This window comes from Malus sylvestris, chromosome 3 (assembly GCF_916048215.2).
Source record: "Malus sylvestris chromosome 3, drMalSylv7.2, whole genome shotgun sequence".
Classification (NCBI taxonomy): Eukaryota; Viridiplantae; Streptophyta; class Magnoliopsida; order Rosales; family Rosaceae; genus Malus; species Malus sylvestris.
The window spans coordinates 20,874,559-20,896,951 of NC_062262.1; the positions used below are offsets into that span (position 1 = coordinate 20,874,559).

The 22,393-nt window shown below is 38.4% G+C and overlaps 1 protein-coding gene across 2 annotated transcripts in view; it reads left to right on the plus strand.

The window, feature by feature from the left end:
- The first annotated feature begins 7,166 nt into the window (after positions 1-7,166).
- The window catches only part of LOC126614769 (uncharacterized), a 33,460-nt gene continuing 18,233 nt past the window's right edge, over positions 7,167-22,393 (plus strand). Inside the window, exons 1-12 of one of the 2 annotated variants that reach the window (XM_050282427.1) lie at positions 7,167-7,484; positions 7,706-7,873; positions 7,970-8,059; positions 8,248-8,384; positions 8,464-8,551; positions 9,226-9,308; positions 9,411-9,517; positions 11,042-11,194; positions 11,691-11,755; positions 20,851-20,938; positions 21,053-21,131; positions 21,310-21,418. In XM_050282427.1, coding sequence (XP_050138384.1) covers positions 7,305-7,484; positions 7,706-7,873; positions 7,970-8,059; positions 8,248-8,384; positions 8,464-8,551; positions 9,226-9,308; positions 9,411-9,517; positions 11,042-11,194; positions 11,691-11,755; positions 20,851-20,938; positions 21,053-21,131; positions 21,310-21,418 — 1,347 coding nt within the window. In that variant the 5' untranslated portion in view covers positions 7,167-7,304. The remainder of the gene's footprint in view (positions 7,485-7,705; positions 7,874-7,969; positions 8,060-8,247; positions 8,385-8,463; positions 8,552-9,225; positions 9,309-9,410; positions 9,518-11,041; positions 11,195-11,690; positions 11,756-20,850; positions 20,939-21,052; positions 21,132-21,309; positions 21,419-22,393) is intronic. The other variant, XM_050282426.1, reaches the window with a different exon arrangement.

A 22,393-nucleotide genomic window follows, 5' to 3' on the forward strand; every position in this document is an offset into this window, starting at 1 on the left:
TCTAGGTTTGTCTGAGCAAACTGTTATTAGCATTCTAAAAAGGTCGTCTTGCACTGTTGGTTGACATGTATTTTATGTCTCATGTTTTTATTTTTCTAAAAAAAAAGTGCAGAATCATCGTTTTGGACTACCAATAACGGCAAGGCTTCTAAATCCTCATCAGCTATTGTGTTGTCCACTTTTGTGGCGTTAATTTTCTGTTTTATTCCCGCCACCCACTAATAAAAAAAAGGGTGACATTTGACAGTTTATTTCCAATTTGGATGTCTAATTATCCATCACAGAACTGTCAAGGGGCACTTAGCTGATAACTTTCACAGTCCAAAAATGGTCTGCGCTGAAATGTGAGCTGCCTAGCCTCTCTCTCCATCTGCTTCATTATGTTGTCCTTTTGGCCTGCATGTTTAACGTACAAGCACAGTACAAACAAATGACTTTTAGAAAAGTTAACCCTTTCTTTAGCACATTAATGCCTTGTTTAATTTGGTGGCATATTGGTTTGATATCCGTGTGTATGTGTGTGTGTATTCTGCACATTTGTTTGATGTCCGTGTGTGTGTGTGTGTGTGTGTGTGTGTGTGTGTGTGTGTGTGTGTGTGTGTGTCTGTGTGTATGTATTCTGCACATTTGTTTTATGTGCGTGTGTGTGTGTGTATTCTGCACATTTGGTTAAATAGAGGTTTACGGTTATCTACTTGGTTTATAACCATGATATTACAATGTGAATGTTTTGTACCGTGTGGGGTTGATGTTGAACTGCAATATTTTGTGGTTGTTGGTTGCAGAGAAGATGAGCATAAACGGAAGGCTAAGGCTAAGGCTACTGCATTATATGTGTCATTTAATTTCCCTCTTGACATACAATGCCTAGCAATGACAGCAATCCTCATGCTAGTCTGTTCTCTACATAGTTAGCACTGACTAGTCTTGTTAAACACACATTTATAGTCGTTTAATAAGCATTTTGTATTTAGAGTTTAGTTTTAATTTTTATGTTAATAGAGGAAGAATATATGGGATAAATAATAGATGTATAAGAGTAGAACATTTTGAATATGAATTTTTTTCTTGGACAAAAACTTTTTTTTTTCAATATCTGCCGTATATTTGTTGGCTCAGATTGAGAAAAACTTTTTTTTTTTCAACATCAACCGTATATTTGTTGGCTCGGGCTCGGATTCAGAAAAACGTTTTTTTTTCCAACATCAGCTGTATATTTGTTGGCTCAGGCTCGGATTCAGAAAAACTTTTTTTTTTCAACATCAGCCGTATATTTGTTTGCTTGGGCTCCGATTGAGAAAAACTTTTTTTTTTAACATCAGCTGTATATTTGTTTGCTCGGGCTCCGATTGAGAAAAACTTTTTTGTTTTCAACATCAGCCGTTTATTTGTTAGCTCGGCCTCAGATTGACAATTTTTTTTCCAACATCAGCCGTATATTTGTTGGCTCGGCCTCGAATTGACAAAAACTTTTTTTTTCCAACGTCAGTCGTATATTTGTTGGCTCGGGCTCGGATTCAGAATTTTTTTTTTTCAACATCAGCTGTATATTTGTTGGCTCAGGCTCAGATTCAGAAAAACTTTTTTTTTCAACATCAACCGTATATTTGTTGGCTCGGGCTCCGATTGAGAAAAACTTTTTTTTTTTTCAACATCAGCCGTTTATTTGTTAGCTCGGCTTTGGATTGACAATTTTTTTTTTCCAACATCAGCCGTATATTTGTTGGCTCGGCCTCGAATTGACAAAAACTTTTTTTTTTTCAACGTCAATCGTATATTTGTTGGCTTGGGCTCGGATTCAGAATTTTTTTTTTCAACATCAGCCGTATATTTGTTGGCTCGGGCTCAGATTCAGAAAAACTTTTTTTTTTCAACATCAGCCGTATATTTGTTGGCTCGGGCTCCGATTGAGAAAAACTTTTTTTTTTTCAACATCAGCCGTTTATTTGTTAGCTCGGCTTTGGATTGACAATTTGTTTTTTCCAACATCAGCCGTATATTTGTTGGCTCGGCCTCAGATTGACAAAAACTTTTTTTTTTCAACATCAGCCGTACATTTGTTGGCTCGGATTATGACTTGGCTGGTTATTTTTTTTGTTGATCCAACATTAATTGTGACTTGGCTGGTTATTTTTGGGTTGTTAATGCAGTTACTTGTTTCAGAATTCTTTGTATACCGTTTATTTTGATCTAGTTCATTTCGTATCATAATCACTTCATTTCCATCACCCTTAATAACAGTAAATATTACATATATAATGTCCTTATTTTTTTTTTCCTTTGTTTTTTTGTTTGGATGGATATGGATCGAAGGAAGCTTTTATTGATCTTATTGTTAGAGATGTCTCATTAGAGACAATTTGCATTTGTACGATTCTTGTGTTGTTGATGCTAAGGGCCAAATAGAGACATGTTGAACAACGCACTTTAACTAACCGTTCACTTGTTAGACGAGAGATTAGTTTGTGTTATCTGAATGGTATAATAAGGAATACTGATATTGAATATGTCAACGAATTGAGAATGGATAGAAGGACTTTTGGCATATTATGTGACTTACTTCATCAAGATGAGAAGGTAAAAACGGATGGTTTAGTGTCTACAGAGGAGCAGGTGTGTATGACTTTACAAATACTAGCACATCATACTAAGAATCGTAGTGTTGGCAGTAGATTTTATAGGTCGGGAGAAACTATAAGTAGGTATTTCAATAGCGTATTGCAAGGAATTTTGCGATTACAAGGTATCCTACTAAAAATCCTTCAACATGTGCCTATTAATTCTACAGATCCTAGGTGGCGATGTTTTAAGGTATAATGATAATTTTTTTTCATTTTCCCTAAGCTTTAACTCTTCATTCCCTTTGTATAAATTAACAAAAGTTTTTTTTTTTTTTTTTTTTTTTTTTTTTTTTTTTTTTTAGAATTGCTTGGGAGCATTAGATAGAACACACATTGATTTGCATGTACCTAAAATTGACAAACCAAGATACCGAACAAGAAAGGGTCGAGTCGCAACTAATATGTTAGGTGTGTGTTCAGGAGATATGCAGTTCATATATGTGTTTCCGGGGTGGGAGGGTTCGGCATCAGACTCTAGAGTACTACATGATGCAATTACAGGGCCTAATGGTTTTAAGGTACCAGCGGGTAAGACTATTAGTTAGTCTCAACTTTGTAAGTTAGGTCTAGTTTTGTTTGTCAACTACAAAACGCTAATAAGGTCTGCTTTTTTTTTTATTAGGTTATTATTACCTTGTAGATGGTGGTTATACAAATGGTGAAGGATTCCTTGCACCCTATAGAGGAATACCTTATCATTTATCTGAATGGGAGTGACGAGCACCTTCTAATAAGGAAGAATATTTTAACATGAAGCATTCTAAGGCAAGGAATGTAATTGAATGCTGTTTTAGCTTGCTAAAAGGAAGGTGGTCGATACTAAGGATTCCATCTTTCTATCCGATAAGGACACAAGGTCGAATAATTACCGCTTGTTGCCTACTACACAATCTTATTAGGCAAGAGATGTCTGTAGATCCAATGGAGAATTTGCCCATAATAGAAGATGGACAAAATACAAAAGAAGGTGAATATGTTAGTAGTGTTGAAACATCTGACCAGTGGACTGCAAAGAGGAATGCCATGGCTCAGGAAATGTATAATGAGTGGAGAGCAATTAGGAACCAGCAACCGAACTAGCTATATGTGTTAATGATAACATTTTATTTTAGTATTCCATTTTATCATGCATTTGTTGGATATTAGTAAAATGATTAGATTGCTCATCAGTGAATGTTAAAACTTTTGTATTGATTGGATGATATGCAAATTAATTGGATATTATGCAAATTGATTGAATATTTTGCAAATTGATTATTTGTATTGTATTTTAGTACATTCAAATATTTTTTGTTTAGGTATGGATAACGACAATATTTTGAATGCTACTCAAGAGCCAAAAGGAAGAAGGCGTAAATGGGAAGCATTTGAGGAAGAAGCATTACCATCTGTTGTTGAGGATTTTGTTGCTCGAAAGCAACGGTGTGACACTGGTGCTTTCAAACAAGGTACTTTGATTGAAATAGCGAAAGCTGTCAATGTTTTATGTCCTCATTCCAATATAAAGGCAACTCCACATATTGAGTCAAAGTTGAATAAATGGAAAAAAAACATATAGTTTGATCGTTAACATGATAAATACAAGTGGATTTGTATGGAATGATGTCAAAAAGTGCGTTGAAGTTGACAGTGATAACGCATGGCAAACTTATGTGCAGGTTCATATCTTATTTTATTTATACAGTAATTATATTCTTACTGCTATATTTGTTACGCATACTAAATTTTAGTTTTGCTATGTTAATATAATCTTAGAAAAATAAAGAAGACGATGGATGGAGAAGCAAACCTTTTCCACTATATGATAGATTTGCATATATATTTGGAAAAGATTGGGCTACAGGTAATGTAGCCGAAACCCCTGCTGAAATGGTGCAGGAACAAAGTCATGATCAAGTTGGTGCAAGTGATATTGGAAGTAAAAATTTTGTTTCGTCAATGAACCAACAAAGCTAACAAAGCACCTCATCTGCAAATAGCCAAAGAAAGAGGAAAAGAGTTGTGGGAAGTTCAAGTGATGGAACCGAGGTAATTATCAGTGGACTGAAAGATTTTTATGTTGAAAGTGGGAAGAGGATGCAAATGGTAACTGAAGCTTTAGTTCAAGGTACTGCAGATCATAGTGACATAGCTAACGAACTTGAAGCAATGGATCTTTCTCCTATGGATCCAATAGATGCATTGTCTCTTATTTTGGAAAAACCACAAAATATGGGAGTGTTCAGGGCAATCAAATCGGAACTCAAGAAAGTATTTTATTATGTGGTGCATTTTGACATGGATGTATTTTATTAATCGTACAATCTTATGTTATGGCTTATAACTTAGTTTTGCACTATAAAGTATTTTGGTTAATGTTAACTAGGATTTTGTAAATTATGGAGATCTACTTTGGAATGCTATACTATAGTTCACTGGTATTTTGTAAAATATCCTGGATGAAAGTTTAGTGAATGATGTTTTAAGAGTCAATCAATGGCAAAGATTGACTTGTCACAAGTATCTTCTTATGTACTTGTATTTGTTGAAGTTGCATGTATTGGACACTATTCTTTTTCTTCTTTTGGGTGATAGAGTTTAAACCAAGCTACATTTGCAAATTAAACTCAACTATTTATAAATAGTATGTCCCAACTATAGTATGTCTCAATTCTATTTGCAGGTAATAGACACAAAACAATTGTCCCATTTTTGTAAGATTCATAATATCCATGGCAAAAATATGTTCCAACTAACCTATAACATGAGATTTGTAGCATTACTCTATTACACAATGACAAAAATTTGTAGTCCTACTCTAAGTAAACACAAATCTGGTAAACAGTACTATTTTTATTATCATACTTCTTAATCTAACATTACACCAAACGCTTCACTAAGTTAGTCCAGCTTAGTCTAGTCTAAGCCAGTCCAGCATAGTCCCTGCAGCTAGTCTAGTCCGAAATAGTCAGGCGCAACAAACACACCCTAATAGTCTTACGGGTCCATTGGTCATTTTTTTTGTTAATTTTACGATGAGTCCTCCAGTCGCTCATTTTCTTTTTGCTCCACCGCTACTTTCTTATGATCTTTCTTACGCGCTTTCTTTCTTTTATTTGTCTTCATTAGGTTTAAATAAAAAATAAAAAAAATATATGCATATCAATAGTCAAATGGACAAATTGCAAAAGGAAATACAAACAAATTTAAGAAACCAAACAAAACCAAAATAAAATAAAATGAAAAATAGCAGCAAAATAAGTAAAAAATAAAATCAATTTCATGCATAAACAGGACAAAAAACAAACACCCAAAAGGAAAAACAACTTACCACGATGATGAGGTTTTTTGGAGGACGACGAACTTGGGCATCGAGGAACAACGGACAAGAGCGGATAATGAGAACAGAGCTTAAGCTTTCAAGTGAAACGAAAGGGAAAAGGAGGCCGTTGGGTTTAGGGTTGGAGACAAGGATTTCAAGAGGAAAAATGAGCTTGAATTTCAAGAGGAAAAATGAAAATGAAATAATGTAGGTTTCAGGTTTCAGCTATTATGAATGGACAAGGATTGTCTGCCTTCCACTTCCGGTGCCCTCCTCGTGCTCTCCTGTTCGTGTGGTCACGGTTAAGCCACGACAACATTTTATATTACTATTCATTTTTGTCTTATTATATCTATAAAAAAAACAATATAAAATGTTGACGTGGCTTAACCGTGACCACACAAAACATGAGGACACGGGGAGGGCACCGGAAGTGGAGGGCAGATAATCCTTGTCCATTAGGAATTTGGGTTTGCGGTCTGCTAATTTGCATTCTCAATATAACCCAAGCATAATAATTAGTTACCAACAATCACAACATTGGATCAACTTGAGACACAACAATCACAAAGACTAGATCAACTAGTTCCATAGGCTTCATGGTTGGTTTTTTCCAACTTGTCTTGGGCTCAACTTTTGTTTGGGCTTCTTCTGTCTTTTTGGCTGGTCTAATTTTGTTTGTATATATTTTGTCTTTAGCCCAGTGATTTGTAAGTTTGTATTGTTTGTTTAATAGAAGTTCACTATGTTTGGATGACGGAAATAAACTTGGAATTTTAGTAAAATTCAGAATTTATAAATTGACATGCTCCAATTCTCTTGTTTGGATTCGTAAACATAGAAATTTAGAATTTCCGCGTGGAAAAAAAACTTGGAATTTGGGATCTCCAATTCCCAAGTTCAAATTCCATGTAAATAGGTATCATTTCCCAATTTCTATGATTTAGAGTTTAAAAATAACAAATTCAGTATTCAATTTCATTGTTCTTTTAGATTAACCAAACAAGAAGATTTACAAATTCTAGAAAATAAAATCTTGTTATTTCAATTTCCGTCATTTTAACATTCATGAATAATTTTAAATTTCTTCGTCCAAACATAGTTAGTTGACAAAAAAAAAAAAAACGAAACTTGTAATTTCCGTCATTTCCTAATTTCTGTGAAATTCTCAGGGGAAGAAATATTGAATCATGCAGTTTCAAGAATTTCTGAATCCAAACAGTAATTTTATTTTCTTAAAATTGGCTTAAACTAGATTTACAAAAGGTGTATAAAAGTTGTAGGCCTAAACCGTAATATAAAAGGTAAATCACAACCGAAGGCGAAGGAGGAGGTCCAAGGTTTTTCCCAATTGCTTCTACACATTTCGTGCTGTGAAAGAAATGGCGGAAGCATCATCGGCGTCTGCGACAAAGTCGGATGAAGAGAAAGTAGAGATGCTGGACCGGTTGCTAACTCGGCTAGCTCTCTGCGATGACTCCAACCTCCAACCCTTACTCTCCAAGCTTCTCCCCTTCACCATTTCCTCACTTTCTTCTCAATCCTCCGCCGTCCGCAACAAGGTCAGAGTCAAACTCTCTGTCTCTCTCTCTCTCTCTGTCTGTCTCTGTCTCTCTCTCTCTCCATTCGCTTTGCTACTTTTTCCTGTCGATGGTGGTCTTCAATTTCTGAACAATAATTGCCACAAATATTGGTTTACTTGTATGTTTAGCTGAATTTGGTAATTGGGTTTTGAATCTATGGAAATTTTATTCTGGAATTGGATTTTGTTGTTTGGGGGCAGGTTCTTGAGATATTGAGTCACGTAAACAAGAGAGTGAAGCACCAACCTGAGATTGGTTTACCCTTGTCGGAGTTATGGAATATATATTCGGAAGCTAATACTGCTTCAATGGTCAGGAATTTCTGCATTCTGTATATCGAGATGGCAATGGACCGTGCAGATACAAAAGTATGTCCATGTTCCTTCTTCCTCTCATATCTTTGTATGTTCCGTTCGCTTCATATGACAGCATATGATCGTACAACATTGTATCTTCTTTTACAGCAAAAGGAAGATTTGGCAGCCATACTTCTGTCGGGTGTTTCCAGGCTTCCTCTTCAGCACCAAGAAATTATACTCAGACTCGCTACTAAGGTAAACGGCAGTCTTATTAGAGTGGGTATGGCCAGAAAGAAGGTGTACATTTTGTATAGTAAAAATGGATATGCTTTGAGCTTATTGAACTATGATTTTGTACTAAAATATGGTATCCAGTTCATTTGAGGATCATAAAAGAGTATATCACAGAATAAGAAGAACTTAGTATTCTGACTTGATTACAGGTCATTGGTGAATGTCACTCAAAAGGAATTAACAATGAAGTTGCTGCAAAGTATAGAATGATAAGTGATTCCCAGGACAGGAACGTGTTTCTTGAATTTTGCCTTCATACATTGTTGTATCAACAGTCATCTCAAAGGTCTGGAAGTGGGTTTTAGTATAAAATGTTAGAAAATTTCTTTAGTCATACATACTAAAGTACTCGTGCTTCACAACAGAGAATGCCCACCTGGACTTTCGGTTGCTCAAACCAACCGTGTGACAGGGAAACAACCATTGAAAAATGATATACTTCTAACAAGAAAGGTAAATTTGGTACAAGTTGGAAGTTCTTCTGTGTATAATATATTGTACATGTTTTTTCCTATAGGTAGTGATGTTGTACTTTTTATGATGGCCTTTTACTAATGGTATAATTCTGCTGGGGTTCGGGTTGTGGCGAGAGGAAATATAATAGATTTTGTTCTTATTTCCTATTGTTTGTTTGGAGGGGGAAGGGATGATTTAATAAAGTGTTTTCCCCTTACTTGAAGTAGGAGGACAAAAGTATTTGGGTAACATGTTTGATTTATTTCCTATATTCTTTTTCTTTCATTGCACATATTTTCCTCTATTTGCAATCCTTAAATGACTATGATGGAAAACTTAAGTGTCAAAGCCTTTTTGTTCCTACCATTTCTAAAAGGATTAATTTTTTTTTTTGGGATGACAGGGAAGGTTACCCCTCCTATTTTGTCTCGTATATCCTTCGTCATACTTCAAAAATATATGAATTATCCCTGTCCTGCCATCACCCTTCTTTGTTTTTCATCCTCCACCTCTCTTCCCTCCCAAACATAGGGTAATTTAAACTCAAACTGTTTATCACAATTAATGCATGTATGTTTATCCATGTGTCTGTGTGCATGGTTTTTTACTACTATCAGTAAATATATATTTATCAATAAACGCCAATATTCCCTTTGATTTTCTGCAAGCAGTTAGGGATCTTGAATGTTATTGACGCTATGGAGCTGGCCCCTGAGCTCGTTTATCCGCTATACGTGGCTTCCTCCGTAGATTGGTACATTCTGATTTCTCCACTATAACTAAAATTTCAGTCTCAACTTATTTGATTTTCTTATTTGATATGTGGATTCATATGTTAATAATTGTTTAATTCTAGTCAAGAGCCTGTTGTTAAGAGAGGGGAGGAGCTTCTAAAGAAGAAGGCTGCTGGAGCTAACTTAGATGATTCAGACCTGATAAACAAACTTTTTTTGTTATTTAATGGTACAAATTCTGAATTCTTTTGTTCATTTTAATGGTTGGCTGAGTTAATAATTTTAAATTCAGATGTAGATTTTAACTTGTTCGTATATTGTTCTATTGTATTTGTATTTGTGTAATAGCTTTCTGGGGAGATAACTGTGAACTCATCTTTGAAGAAGAAACAATTTTTTATTGCAAAGAAACAATCAAAATACAAGAGTGGACAAGAAGTCTGCAAGGGCACAAACAAAACAGGACAAATAGCACCATCATACTGACATTTAGAAACTATAAAACAACACAAAACTAACTAATAGCAGCATTCCAGGTACACCAAATTTCTGAAAAAGACAAATATCAAAATTCTGTAGTAATCGATGCCCACAGAGATGACCATAACCGAACGTTATCCCACAAGGATATACTGACTTCGTTGTCCTAAAAAATCAGCTTGTTTCTTACCATCCAAATGACCCAAAAGATAGCTGAAACTATACATCCCCATAAGACCTTCATTTTCTTCCCTTTTCCTGATAATTTATGTTCCTCTACCATAATAGAATAACAATCCCTGGGGAAAACCCAACTCATACCGAACTCCCTAAACAACTTCAACCAGAGATTTAAAGCCACTGGACAGTGAAGAAACAGATAATCAGCAGACTCTGAACTTTTCTTGTATAAAATGCACCGATCAGGTTGTAGACATGAACTAGGTCTCTGTTTTTGGAGCATGTCACAAGTGTTAATTTTCCCATGAGCCACTAACCAAAACCTTCACTTTATTAGGAACTTTAGGTTTCCATACCAGGCCACAAGCCTGAAAAACCCTCTGTACAGTTTTTGAGGAGGAAATCACAATAAGATTTAACAGAGAATCCTGAAGAATCAAATATCCAATTTCTTGCATCAACCCTTGAGGGGTGAATGCGAGCCTGATCCAAACTTGTCAGAAAAGATGACAACTCGTCTAATTCCACATCACGCAAATTCCTTTGAAACCCAAATTCCCAATTCAAAGAATGTTCGGCAGAACTAGCCACACTAGAAATACTCTTGTTATGAAACCTGGATAAGTTGAACAACCTAGGAAATGAGACTTTGTAAAGATCTTTCGCCAGCCAAATGTCTTCCCAAAATCTAATTCGATCTCCTTTACTAAGAACAAAACGGCAGCACTCCGGAAAAGAACTATACCCTTGGGAAATATCCTTCCAAGGACTTCTACTTGTTCCAAACCGAACTATCTTGGAATCCCAACCATTGTCACTGAGACCATACTTGCTTCTAATCACTTTGTGCCAGATGGAATCACTTTTCATCATAGTATATCATAAAAAGCCTATAAGCTGTGGTCTAAATATGAATTGACATATTTGTGGTCAGATTATAGCTGCATTGTGCTGCTTGCATATCCAGTTGCAGAACTTGAACTCTTTTGTTTGGTCCATTTCCAAGAGTTTTGGACTCTTTTGTTTTATTGACATGAATTAAGTTTGTTTTAGTTTCAATCCATCTTCTGTACATAAGATCCAGTTTATGCAGGTACTGCTGGATCTCAAAGTGTTGCTCCTGAATCTAGAATCACTCCGGCAAATCCTGCTTTGAAAGCAAAACTTATATCTATTTTCTGCCGATCTATTACAACAGCCAACAGTTTCCCTGCAACTTTACAGTGCATTTTTGGTTGCATATATGGTATGCAGATCATCTTCTTAAAGTTAGTTACAAATCAATTCCTACTACTTGACCAAAATTTTGATGCCTAAATGTCGGCTATAAACTTTTTTGGTGTTAATGAGTGTTTGAGCATGGTCTAAATGTTATAAATTAAATAGTTCTTTTGAGAGTCAAATCTATTCTATGCATATCTGGAGTGGATGCTATTGCTCAAATTTCAAGAAAATGTAGTCATATATTATGGTAGCGATGGTTCTTGGCAAAGGAATTTAGATGTAGCAAGATTGTATATTTAAAAAAGTCGCATGACCAGTGTACTCTTTCTACATCGGAACCACCACACTAATATGAATTATAATCCTCTAATGTTTATGTGTAACATCTCTCCAATTGGCTTTACCCCTTTCCAACAGAAACATTATTTCCATTTTATATTATGTTGGTGTTGAGTGTGTAATATAATGCTCTGATACAGATTATTTGTATTGATGTGTTGTGTTTGGGTAATTGATAGGAAGTGATACCACATCGAGGTTGAAGCAGTTGGGAATGGAATTCACTGTCTGGGTATTTAAACATGTAAGGACCTCGTGATGTTTTTTTGTTTTTGGATTTCTGTTTCACTTGCAAAACTTTTTCTGGACTTTTTGAAGAAGGCATTGATTAAAACTTGCAATATGATGTGCTTTTCAGGAGTTGGCCCACTTTAAGGGTTAGGCATGTTAACTTTATGGTTGCAGTACATAATTTTCTGTCAATTCTCGTTTCTCTTTATGTGCAGATCACAAGCCTAAGCCTTTCATTTTTATTTTCTCATTTCTTCTTTTTGAGAAGATCACACAATCTTGTATGCTTTTGTATTTTATTGGTTTATAGCAGTGTTTTAAAAAATTCACCCCAAGGCATGCCCGGGCTGCTTTGGAGGTGGGGTGGGAGGAAAAATAGTCTCTGTTTTGTGGAAGTCGGCGAAAAATTCGCCTAGGCTTTGTCAGGGCACGCCTGAGGTGTTCGACTGAGCGTCCTTTTTTCTTTTTTAAGTGGCCCAGATCTGAAAATTTTTTAGTTGCAGAGTGGTCTGCCCAGCGAAGAAAATGAAGTCGCTAGTTTTTTTTTTGGGCTGAGTTTTCCTTTTCTATATATTTTTTTCTCTTCAAAGTTTAAAATGACCACACTTTTGTTGCCCCCTCATCTTCTTTTCTGTTCATTTTTTGTTTTTTATATATTTTTTTCTCATATACAAGATCAATGTTTTAAAAGGCCGCCTCTGTTTTGAGGGAGTGGGCGGAAGGCGTCCAGGTGTCTCTGTTTGGCTGCTGCTTTGTTTTTTTTGTTAACTCCCAAACCCAAATTTTGGGTAGGGTTTTAATTGCTTGCACTATCATCTCTCTGCCTTCTTTTTCTGATTTTTATTTTTTTATATAATGGATGTGTGTGCGGTCTGCATGCATTGTTATATGTGTACTCATTCTGTTTTTCATCCTCTATTTTATATATATAATATAATATATGTATATAAATGTGTGTATATATATTTATAATATATGTGTGTGCTTAGGGTGATTATTGATTAATAATTTTTTCTTTTTAATATAATGTGTAGGCTCAATGTATATATTAAAAAATTTAGGTCCTGTGTGGTTTCGCCTCACGCCTCACGCCTAGGCTAGGCTATCCCTCGGACGCTTCGCCCATACCTCATGCTTTTAATACATTGTACCCTTTGGAGAGAAGTGTTGGAATCTAAAGGTCTTCGCCTAAGCCGATCAAAGACAGAATATATGGAGTGCAAGTTCAGTGCAAATGGAGGCCAAAACGAGTTAGGGGTGAGGATCGGAGATCAAGAAATACCAAAGAGCGACCGTTTTCGTTACCTAGGATCTATCTTGCAAAAGAACGGAGAATTAGATGGAGATCTCAACCATAGAATACAAGCTGGATGGATGAAGTGGAAGAGTGCATCCGGCGTGTTGTGTGACCGCCGTATGCCACTGAAGCTCAAGGGAAAATTTTATAGGACGGCAATAAGGCCGGCGATGCTGTATGGCACAGAATGTTGGGCGGTGAAACATCAACACGTACACAAAATGGGTGTAGCGGAGATGAGGATGCTTTGTTGGCTGTGTGGGCTCACGAGAAAGGATAAGATTAGGAATGAGGATATCCGGGGTAAAGTAGGAGTAGCCGAAATTGAAGGAAAGATGAGAGAAAATCGGTTACGGTGGTTTGGACATGTGCAAAGAAGGCCTACTGACGCTCCGATTAGAAGATGCGACTATGGGACAGAGGTTCAGGGCCGAAGGGGTAGAGGAAGACCTAGGAAAACTTTGGAAGAGACTCTAAGAAAAGACTTAGAGTACTTGGATCTAACGAAGGACATGACACAGGATCGAGCACAATGGCGTTCTAAGATTCATATAGCCGATCCCACTCAGTGACTTGGATTTTCCAAGTCTCCAACCAAGAAGTTTTCCTCACTCGGGAAATTAAGGGAACACTACCCCAACCTACATGCTCCACTCAGAAAGCTTCAACATACAAGCTTCAACAAAAGAAAATTCAAAGAACTTAGCGAAGAATGCTTTGGTGTATTTAACACAATACGTTGAAATGAAGGAAAACTTATTTATTGATATCCCCGATAAGCTACAAATATGTACATATACATGAGTCAAAATAAACACACAAGAGGGAGCCTTCACAAAGGTTGCTTAGGAGAAGTCTCAGCAGTCGGTAGAGCCCCAGAAAGAGAAGGCACCGGAGGGGGATCATTTGGAGCCTCAGTACTGGACAGAACCCTAGAAGGAGGAGGCATCAGAGGTTGATCATTTGGAGCTTCATTACGCGGTACAGCCCCAGAAGACGAAGGCAATAAATGCCTTTGGAACAAACCCACAAATCTCTGATGATCAAGTAAAACCTGACCATCAGTTTCCTTCATCTGGTCAAGCTTCCTCTTCATGTTTGTAGCATAGTCATGTGCGAGCCGGTGCAACTGTTTATTCTCATGCTTGAGCCCTCTAATCTCCTGTTTGAGACTCATCACTTCAGCCGCCAATGATTCAACTTGGCGGGTTCGAGCAAATAGGCGTTGGGCCATATTAGACACAGAACCTGCACACTGAACACTGAGAGCCAGCGAATCCTTAACAGCTAACTCATCAGACCGTTTGGAAAGTAGTCTGTTATCTTTGGGAGTGAGAAGGTTCCTGGCCACCACCGCAGCGGTCATATCATTCTTCATCACGGAATCCCCAACGGTAAGAGGACCAGTTGGGGAGACAAAGGATGGGCGCCATATGTTGTCTGGAGAAGGCGGGGCTGCCTCTTCAACAAGGTTCAAGTCAAAACGACGGTCGGAGGGGCCAGACATTTTCAAAGGTGTTGAAGAGAAGAGGTCGGACAAATCAAGATCTTAGAAGTGCAAGAATGAAGCTTCTACTGGTGGAGATTCAAGTGTGCTTTGGAACTTAATGCCAGCCCCTATAAAAATCTGCACTCGACGGAGCTTCAGAAATCAAAGAGGCGCCTGCTCAGAAATCGAAGAGGCGTTTGCTTTCTCAAAAGTTGGGCTGCTTAGAGATCACGAGGGTTGATCTCAGAAATCGAAGAGCCATTTGCTTTCTCAAAAGTTGGGCTGCTCAAAGACCACGAAGGCCGATCTCAGAAATCGAAGAGGCGCTCGCTTTCTCAAAAGCTGGGCTCCCTAGAGACCACGAGGGCCGATCTCAGAAATCGAAGAGGCACCTACTTTTCCAGCCTTGTCAGCACCTGTCACACGCACACTCAGCTTTGCGGAAATTATGGGCATTCTGTCAAAGACTTCTGGGGAAGTAGAAAACACATGAATCTTACTGTTCAATCACCCACTTCCCACACGCAACAATAGCTCATGGGTACCACAGATAACTTTGCCAAAGTTCTCTGCCAAAGTTGAGCACGTGAAGCTTGCAGCTCCCACTACATCGCTCTGACCAAGAAGGGTAAAAGAATAGCAAACAAACAGCACTAACAAAGTTTAGACCCATAAATTTTGAAGGTCTAGCTACCATATTATTACCCACAAGGGTAAAGGAACAGTACCACTGCTGGATAATTGGAAAGTCCATGTATGTCAACCTCTGTGCTTCGTGGCAAGGTAGACTAGCAAACATGCCCAACCTTTACTCACACTCGAGAAAACACTCCCAATAAGATTGCTTGCTCCAAAATCGAAGAGGCACCGTCCTCCGAATCTAAAGAGCCAGACTCCCAACATGACTACTTTCTTAAAAATCGAAGAGAGGGTAAAGGAACAGTACCATTGCTGGATAATTGGAAAGTTCCTGTGTGTCAACCTCTGTGCTTCGTGGCAAGGTAGACTAGCAAACATGCCCAACCTTTACTCACATTCGAGAAAACACTCCCAACAAGATTGCTTGCTCCAAAATCGAAGAGGCACCGCCCTCCGAATCTCGAGAGCCACTCTCCCAACATGATTACTTTCTCAAAAATCGAAGAGACACTGCTCCCCGAATCTCGAGAGCCAGACCCCCAGCATGATTGCTTTCTCAAAAATCGGTGAGGCACCGTTCTCCGAATCAATCGAAGAGGCGCTCGCTTTCTCAAAAGCTGGGCTGCTCAGAGACCACGAGGGCCGATCTCAGAAATCGAAGAGGCACCTACTTTTCTAGCCTTGTCAGCACCTGTCACACGCACACTCAGCTTTGCAGAAATTATGGGCATTCTGTCGAAGACTTCTGGTGAAGTAGAAAGCACATGAATCTTACTGTTCAATCACCCACTTCCCACACGCAACAATAACTCATGGGTACCACAGATCACTTTGCCAAAGTTCTCTGCCAAAGTTGAGCACGTGAAGCTTGCAGCTCCCACTACATCGCTCTGACCAAGAAAGGTAAAAGAATAGCAAAGAAACAGCACTAACAAAGTTTAGACACATAAATTTTGAAGGTCTAGCTACCATATTATTACCCACAAGGGTAAAGGAACAGTACCACTGCTGGATAATTGGAAAGTCCCTGTGTGTCAACCTCTGTGCTTCGTGGCAAGGTAGACTAGCAAACATGCCCAACCTTTACTCACATTCGAGAAAACAGTCCCAACAAGATTGCTTGCTCCAAAATCGAAGAGGCACCGTCCTCCGAATCTCGAGAGCCAGACTCCCAACATGACTACTTTCTCAAAATCGAAGAGAGGGTAAAGGAACAGTACCATTGCTGGATAATTGGAAAGTCCTTGTGTGTCAACCTTTGTGCTTCGTGGCAAGGTAGACTAGCAAACATGTCCAACCTTTACTCACATTCGAGACAACACTCCCAACAAGATTGCTTGCTCCAAAATCGAAGAGGCACCGCCCTCCGAATCTCGAGAGCCAGACTCCCAACATGATTACTTCCTAAAAAATCGAAGAGACACTGCTCTCCGAATCTCGAGAGTCAGACCCCCAGCATGATTGCTTTCTCAAAAATCGAAGAGGCATCGTTCTCCGAATCTCGAGAGCCAGATACCACAGACCACTTTTTCAAAGTGCTCTGACAGAGTTAAAACATGTGAAACTGGCAGCTCCCACTACCGTGCTATGACCAAGCAGGGTAAAGGAATAGCATTACTACTTGTTGTTAGGGAGACCCCTATATATGTCGACCTCCATCCCCAACGGACAGGCAGACCTGCAAAAATGCTCAACCCTTCATCATATCTGAGAGGGCACTCCCAACAAAGCCTTTCGAAATATTCAGCTTTCTTTCCCCCCGATAATACCTCTGCAAACAAGCTATACTAGAGCAAGAATATCTCATATCATCAGGGTTAAAAGCAAGAGTATCCCATATCATGCTTTTTCCCTGTTTTTTCTTTTGGCCTTGTTTTTACCTGCAAGACAAGGAGAAAGAGAGCAATCAGTCAGCACTTGGAATCAAGCTTCCAGCCAGGAACTGACTGCCTGGAACCCCTTACCTGATTACTTACCTGACATTGCTCTCGAGTACTCATCTTCAACATCTTATGTTTCCAGGGAAGATTCCACATCTGCTTGAGGAACAGATAGGGCAAGTGCGAAGGATACAAGGAAGCATGTGGAGACAAGCGTAACAGCACACGTGCCGATACATCCATTACTCTGTCAAAAGCAAAAGTATCCCATATCAGCAGGGTGGAACGTACTCTAGATTTGATGGACTTGTTTTGACCCTCAAATTCTTCAGTCGGCCTTATACTCTGGAGGAAACCAGAAAACCCTCCAGCTCAGTTCAAGAATAAGCCTGTGGAAAGTTACTTCTTCAAAAGCAAAAGTATCTCATATCATCTCTTCTCATTTTTCTTCTCTTTATCCTTCATGCTGCTGCAAGATGGGGAGAAGGTGAACAATCAGTCGGAGCTCTGATTGCTTACCTTGTCTGTCACCTCTTTCAGCAGACCCCCTAGCTCGGCGACTTGGGGGACTCCTACTACATGGTTTGTATCGCGCTTGACCAAGCCTGAAACTACAAGTAAGCTTCAAGTGAAATTGATACATTACCTTGTGCATCTCCACCAGTTAAAGATACCACCCCTGGATGGAGGAAGAGTACTTCCAGAGAAGATGCCACATCTACCTATGAGACAGATAAGGCAAGTCAAGACGACACCACACTCCGATACTTAGAAGTTTCGTGATTACGAGATCATTCTCCCACAATATTTCCTAATGTCATTTGTACTAAATCATTCACTCGTACTCACTAAATGAGAGCTTGAACCTATGTACTTGTGTAAACCCTTCACAATTAATGAGAACTCTTCTATTCCGTGGACGTAGCCAATCTGGGTGAACCACGTACATCTTGTGTTTGCTTTCCTATCTCTATCCATTTATATACTTATCCACACTAATGACCGGAGCAATCTAGCGAAGATCACAAAAAGCGACCGTTGGTGATTTGGACATGTGCAAAGAAGGCCGACTGACGCTCCGGTTCGAAGATGTGACTACGGGACAGAGGTTCAGGGCCGAAGGGGTAGAGGAAGACCTAGGAAAACTTTGGAAGAGACTCTAAGAAAAGACTTAGAGTACTTGGATCTAACGGAGGACATGACACAAAACCGAGCGCAATGGCGTTCTAGGATTCATATAGCCGACCCCACTTAGTGGGAAAAGGCTTTGTTGTTGTTGTTGTTGTAAGATAAAGAAGTATCTTTTCATGGATATTCTCATGACAGGTCAGCAAGAAAAAAAGATAAAACGTCTTTTTTTTTTTTTTTTTTTAACGTTATACTATTTTCTTAAAAGAAACATTATATTAACCTTATTTCTTTTTTTAAGACTACACATCCCATCCAAATACAACAACAAAAAAGCCTATTCCCACTAAGTGGGGTCAGCTATATGAATCCTACAACGCCATTGAGCTCGGTTCTGTTTTACTTCTTCTGTTAGATCCAAGTACTAGTCTTTTCTTGGAGTCTCTTTCAAAGTCTTCCTAGGTCTTCCTCTACCCTTTCGGCCCTGAACCTTTGTCCCGTAATCGCATCTTCTAACTAGAGCTTCAGTAGGCCTTCGTTTCACATGTCCAAACCATTGTAACCGATTTTCTCTCATCTTTCTTTCAATTTTGGCTACTCCTACTTTACCTTGGATATCCTCATTCCTAATCTTATCCTTTCTCATGTGCCCACATCCAACGAAGCATTCTCATCTCTGCCACACCCATTTTATGTACGTGTTGATGCTTCACCGCCCAACATTCCGTGCCATAAAGCATTGCCGGCCTTATTGCCGTCCTATAAAATTTTCCATTGAGCTTCAGTGGCATACGACGGTCACATAACACGCCGGATGCACTCTTCCACTTCATCCATCCAGCTTGTATTCTATGGTTGAGGTCTTCATCCAACTCTCCATTCTTTTGCAAGATAGATCCCAGGTAGCGAAATCGGTCACTCTTTGGCACTTCTTGATCTCCAATCCTCACCCCTAACTCATTTGAGCCTTCGTTTGCACTGAACTTGCATTCCATAAATCATATGTACATATAAAGATGCACTTGCATAAGGCTAGATGTCTGGATTCCCCTCTATTTGTTTGATTGTTGATTAATTTGATTGCTTGGTTAAACTTATTTGTGACTTGAATGACAATAAATATCTGTTTTACAAAGTATTATATCATTTATAAATTATATTTTATATTAAAAATTTTAACGGCCTTATGCCTCAAGGCTTTTCCCTAAGCGGCACTATATATGAAACGCCTCATCCACGCCTTCACCTTTTAAAACATTGGTTTATAATTTAGGGTGATCATTTTGTTGATCATGTTCATGATTTTCTATGTGGATATCTTGTCCACTTTTGTATTTTTATTGGTGTAAGCTATAAAACTTCATTTCTTGCTTTTAAAACATTGGTTTATAGTTTAGGGTGATAATTTTGTTGATCATGTTCATGCTTTTCTATTTGGATATCTTGTCTGCTTTTGTAACTTTATTGGTTTAAGCTATAAAACCTCCCCCCCCCAAAAAAAAAAAACAAAAAAAGAAGAAAGGAAATTAGATTCGTGGACTAGCAGTCATCAAAGATAAGCTATAGCGAGAGACAACTGAAAGTAGGATAATGGTTATTGAGGGAACCTTGGACATTATGGAGAGTGACCTGGAAGGATGAGGATAATGGTTATTATTTCATGGACTTTGTTCTGGCTAGAACAGGTTTTGGGAGATGTGGGAAGAGTTATTTAGCAGGTGTTGAGTCAACTAACTTTTTTTGTTGTCACTCACGGTATACCTGGGGGTAGATTTAAAATGTCTACATGGCTTAGATTGGTAGAACTCCACTTTCCTTTCCTTTAACCTTGGAGGTTGATGTCTTAACTCTGAAGTAGGCTGGTGACCTCAATTTCCCAGATGACACCATTTATTCAGTTTGGGGGATAAGGCTAGTTTTATTGTTCTTTGGATCAATGTTACCCATTACGCTCAAACCTGTCAGTTTTCGATCTGGGGTCGAGTGATCCTATTCGTAGGCCATCTGCTACCCTATTCCCTCAACTTAGCCTTTGTGTGGAACTCACCATTTTCCAAAATAAATGAACCAAGTTACATTCTCAGACGAATTTTGACCGAAATATCGTATGGACTATGCCTGTCACCTCCATACCCGTACCACAGTGACTACTTAATTCCCTACCTGATTTTGTACCGCATACCGGAATGAACCACAACCCTTGTAACAGTTCTTTGGATAATCATCTGCAATTGTGTTTCGATGGCTATCAATCATTGTAGGATTATGATTCCTTTCCTATGGGTGTTTGATCCGAAATATGTGAGTGGTGTTCCTTTTATTTGGGGTTTGCTTTGGAAGGTAAGCTGTGCTGTTTGAGTTTTTGGGATCCCTGTAGTGGGAAATGTTAGGAAACGGCTGGGTGTAGGAAAGCCTATCTTGCTATAGAGGGTTGGGTCGTCTTGATTCAGTCTTAAGCCGTATTCCTACTAAACTTATTTCATGGCTTGTAATGTTTTTGAGACTGATCAGCATTTTTTTATATTTTGATTACAAATCAGTGAATAGAAATTGGCCTCAATTTATTTTTACATTGTTTCTTTAGGGAAATAGTATTCATACTTAACTTATTTCATGGCTTGTACTGTTATTTTATATTTTTCTAACTTCTAGTTTTAAAACCTCTATGCGTGCAGTCAAAGATTGATCAACTCAAACTCATGGGCCCTGTTATTCTGAGTGGAATTCTGAAGTCACTTGACACTGTTTCAAGTTCAGAATCAGGTTTGCTCTCTATGCAATGGATGCCTTTTAACTTATGTTCATTTGTACATTTTACAATTAGATGGAAAGGGCAGAGTTTCAGTCTGATTGATATAGTACACTGAATTTACCCAGATGCTACTGTTAGGGACTCCAAAACTTTTGCTTATCAAGCAATTGGGTTGCTTGCACAGCGCATGCCTCAACTTTTCAGGTTGAGTACCTTCCTATTTGTTCTTATCAAGAAAATAAAAAACCATCCTATTTGTTTCTTCTGTTTCCATTTTCTTTATTCCTTAACTTTGTGCATATGGTTCTTCCGACATCTCTTGCATGCTTCATATCAAAACTTATAGGGGAAAAATGTTTGGTTGTATTTTCCCTCCTTGCAGAGATAAGATTGACATGGCTGTGCGTCTTTTTGATGCATTGAAGGTGGAGGCCCAGCATTTTCGCCTCAGTATACAAGAAGCAACCAATTCCCTTGCCACTGCTTACAAGGTAATGCCACAGGCTGTGGGTCTGCTGTCCCCCAAAACGGTCTCCCCTCCATGTCTCCTTCATTTTTTGATATGTCACCACTTAGTCCCAACTTAACTCTGTTAACTTTTAATGATTTACAAATTAAAATACTAAAAACCAAAAAAAAAAAAAAAAAAAAAACAAAAACCATGAAACCAGTTGCCACTTAAGTCCCACCCACCAAGCCTGACAGTCATCGGCTGCAAGCCCTGATTCTAGTTGCCACCGCTAAATTCTTCCCTCGACTCTCTGAATAATCTCATCCATGGAGACTATTCAATCAACTTTCCCAAATTTTCAAATCAACCGAGAACTCGTCAAGATAACCCCATCCCCCACTGCTCCTAAATAGTCAAATTGAAAGCCATATGTATCATCCATTGTCAATTACAGTACAACATCGTGAAGCAATGATTTTTATCATTGAACAAGTAGGGTTGGGGCCATTGGGCCACTTTGATTAAAAAATGCAATGATCTTTCATAGATCTGCATCTTAAGCCAAGTGAGAGAGGAGGCTTTGGCTGTCGGCCAGTGACGGGTAAGGAAGGGGTGGCTGGCTTTTAGGGCTGAGTGGGTGGGGGGTGGGTGGGGACTGGGGAGTTTTGTTTCTGCTAGTTTTTTTTTCTCACTTTTTATTATTTATTTTTTCAATTTATTAAAAGTTAACAGAGTTAAGTTGGAGTTAAGTGGTATGACACATGTAAAAAAAATGGAGGAGGAGACGCCATTTTGTGGACAGCAGACCCGGAGCCAATGCCAATGTTCTGTATTTGGTTGTATCTTTGATTATAAACATTTACCTACTTTTTATTTGTAAAGATTTTATTTGGCCTCAAGGATTTTGAACAATCAATTTATGCAAGTCGTCATGTTAGAGCACAATAAATAACTTCATTAATTTATATATCTGGAAGTTGTTATTTCACTCCAAAAAATCATCTTGTACTCCTTC